Source organism: Prionailurus bengalensis, chromosome B4 (assembly GCF_016509475.1).
Source record: "Prionailurus bengalensis isolate Pbe53 chromosome B4, Fcat_Pben_1.1_paternal_pri, whole genome shotgun sequence".
Classification (NCBI taxonomy): Eukaryota; Metazoa; Chordata; class Mammalia; order Carnivora; family Felidae; genus Prionailurus; species Prionailurus bengalensis.
The window spans coordinates 140,448,693-140,459,275 of NC_057358.1; the positions used below are offsets into that span (position 1 = coordinate 140,448,693).

General features: G+C 67.0%; 1 protein-coding gene across 2 annotated transcripts in view; it reads left to right on the forward strand.

Annotated features, from left to right (window-relative positions):
* TAFA5 (TAFA chemokine like family member 5) overlaps positions 1 to 10,306 on the forward strand; it is a 191,963-nt gene extending 181,657 nt beyond the window's left edge. For both annotated transcript variants that reach the window (XM_043562981.1, XM_043562982.1), the window contains exon 4: positions 8,331 to 10,306. In XM_043562981.1, coding sequence (XP_043418916.1) covers positions 8,331 to 8,339 — 9 coding nt within the window. In that variant the 3' untranslated portion in view covers positions 8,340 to 10,306. The remainder of the gene's footprint in view (positions 1 to 8,330) is intronic.
* The last annotated feature ends 277 nt before the right edge of the window (positions 10,307 to 10,583 follow it).

A 10,583-nucleotide genomic window follows, 5' to 3' on the forward strand; every position in this document is an offset into this window, starting at 1 on the left:
TCGCTCGGCCGTGTGGACACTGGCGGTTTGCCCACAGATCCGGGCCCGTCAGCTTCTGGGACTGCTTCCTCCCTCCCTCCTTCCGTCCCTCCTTCCGTCCTTCCTTCCGTCCTTCCTTCCCTCCCTCCCTGGACACACACAGCGCATGCCAGGCCGTCTGTGGCTCCAGAAATACACAAGGCACGTGTCCCCATGAGCACAGGTCTTGCCTTGGGGAACACGCCTGGTAGCGGAGGATGCGGGCAGTAGAGGATCCGCCCGCGGGGGGCTTGCTCTGAGCTGATGTGAAGAGGGAGGGGGCACAGGTGAGCAGGGCGGGGGGGGCAGGGGGCCCGGAGACGTGCGGATGCTCAGAGCAGAAACGGGGCCTTCAGGAACCTCACCCAGGATGTGTTGGAGGCAGCGTCCAGGTGCTCTGGGGCCCGGGGGATCAGCCCCCGGGGCCCCTTCCCTCCCGCCCACACCCCCCCCCCGCCGTCAGCCCCGGGGCCGCCCCCCCCACTCCCCCCATCAGCCCCCGGGGCCGCCCACCCCCGCCCCCACCACCACCCCCCCCCACCACCACCCCCCCCCGTCAGCCCCTGGGGCCACCCCCCCCCCCGCCCCCAACCACCGCCCGTCAGCCCCCGGGCCCCCCCCCACTCCCCCCATCAGCCCCCAGGCCCCCCCCAACTCCCTCCATCAGCCCCCGGGGCTGCCCCCCCCCGCCCCCACCCCCACCCCCACCCCCGCCCCCACCCCCACCACCCCCCCACCCTCCCACCCCACCCCCACCCCCCCACCCTCCCACCCCACCCCCACCCCCACCACCCCCCCCACCCTCCCACCCCACCCCCACCCCCCCTGCCCCCACCCACCGCCCCGTCAGCCCCCGGGCCCCCCCCCCACTCCCCCCATCAGCCCCCGGGGCCGCCCCCCCCGCCCCCACCCCCACCCCCACCCCCATCCCCACCACCCCCCCCCCGTCAGCCCCCGGGGCCACCCCCCACTCCCCCATCAGCCCCCGGGGCCGCCCCCACCCCGCCCCGGTGAGGAAAGAGCGAGTTGCACACACAGCCGCAGGACGAGCAGAAACCCTTTTGGGTGGAGGGCTGGGCTCTTCACCACCTGCTCGGCTGTTCTCCCTTTCAGTGTTAGAGGCAGTTGTCTGGTGCTGGCTCCGTCAGACTTGCTCTGATCGTTTATAAACAGGAAGTGGGGAGGTGGGGATGTGTTTACACCTGGGGAAACTGAGGCAGGCAGCGCCGAAGTAACCTAGGGTGCTTAGATCACAAACAGCTGAGCAGTGTCAAGACCCCGGACGCGAGCCCCGACCTGGTGCTAAGAGACCCTGGGAAGCAGTGGTCCGGCCGTGGCCCCAGGACACGTGTGGTGGCCACGTGGTCTAGCCTCATTCTAGAGCAGGAGCAGGAGGGGCCTCCGAGCCTGTCATCTAAGGGGACCGTCTCAGTTTGCGTCTCCATCCCTGTGGCCAGGCCCGTGCTCAGGGGGCTCCCCGCCCGGCCCCCCAGGCCGATCAGCCTCCTGACCGGTGTCAGAGCCTCACCTCCCTGAAGAGCCAGGCAGGACCTCATGCCCACTGGAACCCCCCCAGCGCCCTGCAGAGTGAGCCCAGGACGCAGTGAGTCGCAGGCTGAGAGGAAGGACAGACAGGGGTGGACCCGGTGAGCCCACGCCCGGAGACCCACCGCAGGGTGCATGGAGCGCGCCTCACCCGGCCCAGACACGCCTGTGCCGCTCACACGTCGGGACGGAGGATGCGGGGGCTGCTCTGAGGTCGCCAACCCACTCGGTGACCCCAAGGAGCTGCCGTCAGCCACGTCGGGCAAGCCACGGCCAGTCCGGTCACTCTGATGAGCCTGGGTTTGGGGAGAACACAGGGTCCAGGCTTCCTTGTGTGTGGACTGGCCATACAGCTTCAGGGAACAGTCCCGGAGAGGAAACCATGCACGGGTGGCGGGACCCGGCGGGATGACGCGTGGCCTTTCCAGAAGCTTCTTCCTTGCTTATGTCTTTATCTTCCCCATGGCAACAGCTCTTTCCGAGCCTCTATCCAGGCAGGCTGCCGTCGCCTCCGTGTCTCACGGTGTCTGCGTGTCTGCTGTTTATTAGGACCTTTTGTTCGGGGCTCTCAATCCAGAACGGCGCGTTCTTGAACACAGGTGCCTGGTCCTGACCTCGCGTCAAACACAAGCTTTTAATGAGGAACAGAAAATGCCGTGCCTTGGACTCGGGCTGGAAGTTTCTGTCATGTTTTTTAGACGACCGAGTACTGAGAGAAACCTGCCTGTCACCGCAGAGAACTTTCCGGGGTGGGCGGAACGACCCCCCGACGGGGCTCTGGCGGCCCACAGCACCATCCCGGCCCGCGAGCTGACAAGGCACCGCGCGCAGGTGGCTTGTCCGTGAGCATCTTCCTGCGGCCGAGGGGGCACAGGAACCACCCACTCGGGACCCTTCCCCAGGGCAGGGGTGTCACGGCCACAGGGCCCCAGCCCGCTGACCCAGGTGCCGAGTCCTGAGCCCTCGAGTGTGCGGGTGAGGGGGGGCCCCCAGGACGGACGCGCTCTCGAGAGGCGGGGCTGTTCACAGGGGACTCTCCCTGCAGCCTGACGGTCCGATGGCCCTCTCGGTCCCTCCAAGCCCGGGGCTCACCGGCTCCACATGTCCCCGAGCAGGTGGGAGCCCATGTGGTCACTGGAGCTCAGCTGTGCGGTCCCCAGGGGAGGGGGCAGCCGGCCAGGACAGCAGGAGGGTTCCCCCGGGGTCCCCTGTGTGGGCCGGCAGACCTCAGGGTGTGACAGAAGCGGGCGTTCCCGAGGAAGGGAGCCAGAGGCCAGTGAGGCCGCTCCCCGGGCCCAGCAATGTCGTCCCGCAGGCAGAGGCCCCCACACGTCAGCTTTTGGTTGAGCTGTGGCCACCCGCACAGGCCACGAGCCGGGAGCCCTGGGAGGTCCCGAGAGGGGCCTCCACCTAAGGTTCCTGAGCTGGACGCGCTTCTCGCTCCCCCCCCAGGGCCGGGAGCACCCTGCTGGCTTCTGCCCACACCTGCGAGGACCCTGCCTCCGGGCCCGCCGGACCCATCACCGCAGCTCTGACTGCAGCTCAGTCCCTGTCACCAGGCCTAGGGAGGAGCTGGTGGCCATCACCAGCTGTGGGCCGGGCCGGGACTTTATGGGGGTCAGGCCACCCTACCCGTCCGTCTCTGGGGGCCAGGCACATGGTGGGGAAGGGGACTGGGGCTCTGACGACAAAGGCCTCGCCCTGGACTGGCCCTCGTGCAGGTGCCCTCTGCATGCTGCCCTCGGCCCTGTGCCCGGAGGCAGAAGGTGGAGAGATGCTCACTGAGGAGGAAAGCCACGCCCGCCTCTGCTCTGCCCGGACGTGCTGGGCTCAGGCTTCTCTCTCCAAGAGCCCAGGGAAGCCTGGCCTGAGCAGGACAGAGGCTGGGGACACCTCAGCTCCGCCGTGCTCGCCGTCCGTCCCCCAGTCCACCCAGGGGCACGGCACGTGAGGCTGGGGGGCGGGGGTGGGGGGAAGGCCCGTGGCCAGGCGACGCGGAGGCAGACAGGAGCACGGCCGGCAGTGGTGGGTGGGGGCCTGTGGCCCAGGGAGGGGAGCCGGCACGGGGCACAGCTGCTGAGAAACCGGATGATGCCGGTCGGTCTGCACAGACAGACAGACGTGTAGGGACCCAGGACAGGCCTCGGGGTGCAAACTGCTGAGGGAGGGAACTGTGAGGCCCTAGACAGTAGAGTCGTGAAGGCTTATCGGTGGAGGGCAGGGCGGGCTGGGGTGGCTCCCGACACCGCCCCCGGGTCCTTGGCTCTCGTGCCGACGGGCTGCCCTCCTGCACCAGGGCCGGCGCTTAAGTCTGGCCCCGGAATCCTCAACACGCCCTGCCAGCCAGGTGCTGCCTGGGTCCTGTCTCACAGCGGACACGAGGCCCGGCCCCAGCTGTGGGAGGGACAGGCTGGTGTGTGAGCTGGTGGCCGCACAGCGCCCCCACCGCAGCCGGCCCCGCGCTTGGTTGGAGGCCGTGCTCTGGGGGTCCTGCATCGAGCTTCGCGGCCCAAGGGCTGGCCTGGGGCACACCCTCCGGAGACGCGGGGCCTGAGGGTTGCATCATCCTCGAGGGGCCGCATCCCTCTGTGCTCAGCAGAGGTAGACGAGGCGGGGTGTTCCGCGGAGAGCCCTGGGTCGCCAGTGTTGACGTGAGAGCAGGACAGGGAAGCCTTGCCCGGCCCTGGTTGGATGTGGCCTCACCCTCGGGCGGGACTGCCACCCGCCACCCCGGGCTCTCTGCCAGGAGGACACCCCCCCTCCCCCGGGACGCCCTCTCCGGGAGACGAAGCCCGTCTTTCAGCTCTGCAGGGCCGGCGTGCGGTGTGATGGCCCGGGGCCCCAGGCCTTGTCACCCGGGGCGGGACAGTGGCCCCCCTCTGCCTAGGGCCTCATGCGGTGCACGGGCTCCAGATCCCTGGCGTCTTCAGAGCCACTGCAGTGATGAAAACATCCGTGTGTGTGGGAGTGCTGGAGACCAGCGGCAGCGTTCTCTGAAATCCGTGACTAATGAGCGAGCGAGCGAGCGAGCGGCACTAGCTTCTGGGAGGAGGCATGTCCCCTTGCTCACAGCAGGCTGTGTTGTCAGGTGGTCCCCAGACGCCCGAGATCAGGGCAGCCGGCCTGGAGGAGGGCAGCTGGGCTGCAGAGACCCGGCTCCCGAGACCACCGTCTGCCTTCCGGGTCTGTGGGTTCCCAGGCCCTGCTCCTGCCGCCTCACCAGCGACCCCGACAGCCAGGTGTCCACCTTTCACGGCCCTGGTGGTCCCACCTGGTGACGGTGGGCAGGCCCCAGCCCACAGCTGCGGTGAACGCCCTCTCCCGTCCGTGGGGAACACCGAGGCCGAGCTGTCAGGGGAGAGCACGTGTGTGACGCTCCAGACGTCCTGGCCTTGGGACCCGGCACTGACCACCCCCAGGCCCCCGAGGAGGTGGGTCACCCCCTCCTGGGCCCTGTGGCAAGGGCACCCAATTCCCGTTTTATGCTGAGGAAGCAGGGCCGGGGGAGCGGGGTGCCCGGGTCTGGGCAGCGCCCCCGCTCACAGGCCTGGAGGCGCTAAAGCCCCGGAGTTCGTGACCCTGACGGGAGGCCGGCTGAGTGTGCTGGTGGACGTGGGGCCTGCGGGGACAGAACGTATCCACCCGGGGCTTTGCTCCTGGGTCAGTGGGACGGGCCGGCTTTGATTTCCAAGGAGAGAACGACAGCGCTGACCGTGCCCGGTGTCCCTGTGGCTGGCAGGGGGCAGTGTGTGGGGGTCGAGGCCGTGGCCTTGGGAAGGTTAAGTGACACGGGTCCGGCTGTACGGGGCACGGCCCCCTCGCCGCAGCGCTGGCCCGCGTGGTGCCCCCCCAGCCTTGTGGGGAGGGCGCGGGCGCCGTGAGCAAAGCGAGGGGAACCGCGTCTAGACGGAGGGTCTCACCCGGTGTCGCGGGAGACGGTGAGGGATTCCCCCTCCAGCCGCGCGGAGGACCTGGCATTTCTGCCTCGTGGGCCACGTGGAGTTAGCTCCCCCCCCCCACCCCCCCGTGTGCACACACTGCACCGGGGAAGGAGATGGGCTGGAATTTTCCAAATACTGACCTTTGGATGTGGAAACGCCGGTGGAATTTCGTTGTCTACGTGCTTGCCCTTCCCCGTTCTCCCGTGAACGAGAAACAGAAAAGTAGGCACAGACTTTCCTCGGTTGAGCCCTGGGGGGCCCGTGAGGGTTTGTGCCCGAGGCGTCTGCATCAGCCCTCCCTGGCCTGGCTGGACAGTGGGGGCACGTCCCGGGCGGCGGGGGGAGGAACCCCGGCCAGGCGAGGGTCCCGCAAAGTGCTGGGGGCTCTGGGAGGCAGGGGGAGGGCCTAGATGTGACGCAGGGGATTGGGGAGCCAAGGGCGGCCCCGGGGGTGGGGGGGGGTGGGGAGCGGACGGCAGGACAAGCCTCAGGGGGCACGTTGTCTCAAGACCCGTCTCGTTATTCCTCTCTGGAAAGCGCGGGGACGCAGCTGCTGCAGGACGGGACCGAGGCACAGGCCCCAGAAGAGCTCCAGGGAACAGAGTGAATCTTGACAATTAAAGCAATACGTTTTGGTTGCAAAGATGCGACCAAGTGCTCATGTGGTTTAATTGTCAGATTTCTAAAGCTTCCAGCCGCCGCCTACCATCTGTATTCATGACCCCAAGGAGCCCCCGCTCCGCCGGCCCCGTCTGCAGGACCCCGCACAGGCAGACCGTGGGGGGCCTGGGGTCCCCGCCACCCGAGCCCCCGGGGGCCATTTCAGGCGTGGATCCTGAAGCACTCAGGGGTCGCTGACCTCCGGTGGTCACACCCTCGCCCTCCTCTGCTGTCCAGGACCTCGGTGGGAGGACGCAGATGTGTAGCTGGGGCTCAGCCAACCCTCAAGGGGCCCAGCTGGTGACACCTCCCCCACCCTCCCTGCCCCGCCAGGGCTCCACGGCCGCATTGCGTGTGGGCCTGGGTCTGGGTCAGGCCGCACCCCCGTCAGTCACCTCTGTTCCCGTGGTTCCGGTGGCCGCAATCCCGGATGAGAGCCACCATCTCCCTGTTCCCCCAGTGCTCACAGATCCCACGCCGATTCCGCTCTGCCTGGGGCGGGGGCGGGGGCGGGGGCGGGGGGAGCCTGGGCAGGAAGCTGTAAGACCCCCAAGGGCGCTGGTGGGGGTGGAGCGGGCACAGGGGAGGGTCCAGACGCTTTGCCAGGTTTTGTTGCAGAAACAAGCCGCCCGCCCTCGGTGGCTCGTGGGGACCCAGGCCCCACCGGCCCTGCCCTGCTCCCTTCTGGCCACGGCCTCCGTCAGTGAGAAGACGAGCCCTTGGCCTCCGGGGGAGAACGGGGTCGCTGTAGGGGATCTGGATGCAGTGAGCCGAGCCGGCTCTTCTGTTCCGTGGTGCCTGGGGCGCCAAGGGTGCCAGGTGCAGCCCGATCTGTCCCCCGGAGACCATCTGTTCTGTCCCGGGACGGCTCGCTGCAGCCAGGTGTCCAGACTCCCTGAGTGGGTCCTCAGGGGTGACAGGTGGGGCGTGGCCGGCCTGAGGATGGCCCCCCCACACCTACCGCGTAAGCAGCCGGGGCACGGTCGACTCCAGGTGGCCCATCAGGATGGGCTTCTCCGCAGGGGGACCTGGGGAGAGGGTCCCCATGAACAAGGACCGCTCGTGCCCGGCCTGGTGGGACTGAGAATTTGAGAGAAGGCTAAGAGGCCGTGGTGCGGCCAGCGGGGGTGGGGGAGGGGCCTGTGGGGCGGACAGGGTTGGGCGGGAGTGTGGTGGGGGCCTCAGGCAGGTGGGGTGCAGATGGGGGCCAGCCGGAGGCGGGGGGTGCCTCTGCGTGGAGAGAGAAGGCTGAGCTGGGATGGCTGACAGCCTCCCCACCCCGGCCGTCACTCTGTCCTATGTCCCGTCCCCTGCCTGGGGGCCCCTGCGGGGAGGCTGCACGGGGCGGGACAGCCCCTGAGTGCCTGACCAGAGCCCCAGGGTCCCTGCCTGGGCCTGGGGCCACCTTGGGGGACAAGGGAGACAGGGGCCGCGTGGGGATTTGGGACGACCTGGGACCAGGCTTCTGGTCGCAGGTCCAGTGGTGTGAGGCCGTGTTGGTCTAGGGAGACCCCCATGCCCCCCACTTTTCTGCCTTTGCTGCTTTAAGGGTGGCATTTTCCCCACCCTACAGCCGTGGCTTGCGACCATCACCTCACACTTTGTGGCCGTGAGCGTGTTCAGCCTGACATGTTTGCTGGGACTCTGGGATGCAGGGGCGTCACCAACCAGGGGCTTGCATCCCGCCCACCTCTGGCCTCCCAGAGGCTCCGCGGGCCTGTGACACTTCATTACCATCACTTGTCGCCACGCAATTAGGCGACACCTGCTGTGTGCATGGCACAGCGCCAGACGGCGTTAGGGAAACGGGTGGGCGGGGCTCAGAGCCAAACTGCCGTCCAGCACAGGCCGTGCCCTTGGCTAGCAGTGCTCAGGGCGGGAGCCCGCGGTCACGCCCGGCGCGGGGGTGGGGGTCCCCACCAGGGACACAGAGGAAGGACCGTGCTTCCCAGAGCGACTCCCTGTGGCAGGCGTAGACCTGAAGTCTGATGTTATGTCCTGGAGAAAGTACGCTGGTCTGAGCCAGGGGAGGGACAAGGACGGGCGCCCGTGATGCGCACTGCACCGCGCCCGAGGCCAGCCTGGCGGGCGTGCCCTGGGCTCCTTCCTTCCCGACCGCGACCCTTGGTGTCTGCGGGCTGACACTCTCTTCTCTCTGTTCCTCAGGTCTCCTGACAAACGCAGCCCCAGAGGGGCCCCGGGAGTGGCCTTGGCTCCCTGGAGAGTCCACGCCTCAGCCACGGCCCTCTGTCCTCCGTGGGCACCACCTGTTCTCTGCCACCCGCCCACCGTCCGTTTCTCTGTAGCCTGCCAAGGACAGCCCGCTTCCCTGGCGTTCTGAGCTGAGTGTGTCCGCGGCAGCGAGGAGCCCAGCCTGGGACACAGCGGGGGCAGCGCTGGGCGTCCGCGGGAGCCTGGCCTCACCAGCCCGGGAAGAAGGGTGGCGCCGGGCCCGGGGCAGGACTGGCCTCTCCTTGTGCCCCAGACTGTCCGAATCGGTTTTATTTTCTTACCCTTTCAGTATTTACTCAATAGACCAAAGAGCAAATCTATTTTAACGTGGACTCACCCTCACCGTCCGAGTCCCTGGGTCCGACTGGGGGACACGGGGGCCGAGACGTGCCGGGGGCCCCGGCGGGGCGCGGAGGGCGGCCCTGGCGGGCGCGTCCGCCCCACGGACACTGCGGCGCGCCCTGAGAGGGGCCCAGCCGGCGGAGGACACAGCCCCGCAGACCGCGGCCGGCGATGCCCCCACGCGGACCCCGCGAGCGAGTGCGCCTCGCCGGGGACACAGACCACGGCGCCCGCCCCGCGCGCTGTGCTTAGATGGACCTGACCGACTAAAATCACTTTCTGTTTTAACCAGTCACACCTGCCTCTCTGCAGCTCATTTCTGATAGTGGGATAATCCAGTATTCGCCAAGAGCATGTTGGGTCTCCCGTGACCGCTGTCTCCTCTGATACACCATTTAGCTCCAGAAAGCAAATTAAAGAAAACTCGAGTAACACTTGTTTGAAAGAGATCATTAAATGTATTTTGCAAAGCCTAAAGTTATATATTTAACAGTTTTTATATGCTGTATATTTGTAGAAAATCCTATTTAACAGTTCATGTTGGTAGCCCTGGCCGACCCGAGAGGCCGGCAGAGCGCGGTGTCTCTGGAGGTTCCGGGGGGTGGGCGCGGGGGGCCCCCGCCGGGCGCGAGCGCAGGACTCTGGGGACAGCAGCCGAGGACGCGCCCGACGTCGCGGGAGCCGCGGCGGGCGCCAGCGGGGACGCGGCTGTCTTCACCTGGCTCGGGCCCGTCTCCGCGGACGCGGTGTGTGCGTCCTCTTCCGGCGGATTCCGCGTCCCTTGTTCTCACCCCCCACCCCCACATGGCGGGTCTGGAGGGGTCTCTGCAGCCGACCCCCGACCCCAGTCCACGTCCCGCTGGCTCTGTCTTCACGCCGGACGGCTGAGACGCTGGGGTGGCCACCGCGTGCGGAGGATGGCCGGCGCCTGACCCTCCCGACCTTCTCGCGCCCTCGGTGCAGGGCAGGGTCTCCGGGCCCAGTGAGCCAGGGGCAGTTCTGTTTCCCCGTCGCCTGGCCGTCGTCCGCCGGGTTCCTCCATTCTCCTGAGTTTCCGCTGAACTACACTACCTGATAGTCCGATTAACAGGTGTTAATGCTAGTTCGATGCTACTAAAAAAAAAAGAAAAAAAAGAAAGAAAAAGTAAAAAAAATATATATATACATATATATATAGAAGCTGTTCCAGCAACCCATAGACTACAGATAGGAGAGAAGATCCATTTAGACCCGTTTCAACGTCCATGAGCATTTAATTTACCTTTTGGTCACCACAAATGTAGAGGTTCGAGTGTCCTGGAGGGAAAGACACGGCCGGGGGTGGGGGGGACCTCGGTTTCTGGTGGCCGAAGTGGCGGGCGGCCGAGGGAGGGTCCCGCCTTCTCGCCCCGCCCACGTCTCTGCCGCCTCCCTGTGCGCACTTCCTCCCACAGCCAGTGTAGACCCCTTCGAAGGCAGAGACTGGAGGTTTAAGACGATACAGCGGTTTTTTTTTTTCTTGTTTTACAGTATTCAATTTTGTGTTGATTCAGCTAAATTATGAAAATAAAGAAAAACTCCTTTGGTAAGCATGGCTTTTGTTTGCCGGCCGTGGTGTCCTGGGAGGGGCTGCAGCAGGTGCGTCTGGGGGGCGACAGGCCCACAGAGCTCAGCGCACAGGTGGCCGCGGGGACCTCCTTCCAGGGCCAGCAGGGCGGCTCCCTGAGCGGACGGTGCCCAGCCCGCAGCTACTCTGGGGCCCCTGTCACCCTGTGTGTGAGTGTCCACCCCCCCCCCCCACCGCACAGAGGCCAGGCCCTGCACGCGGAGAAGCAGAGCCCCCACAGGAGACCCCCTTTCCGGAGA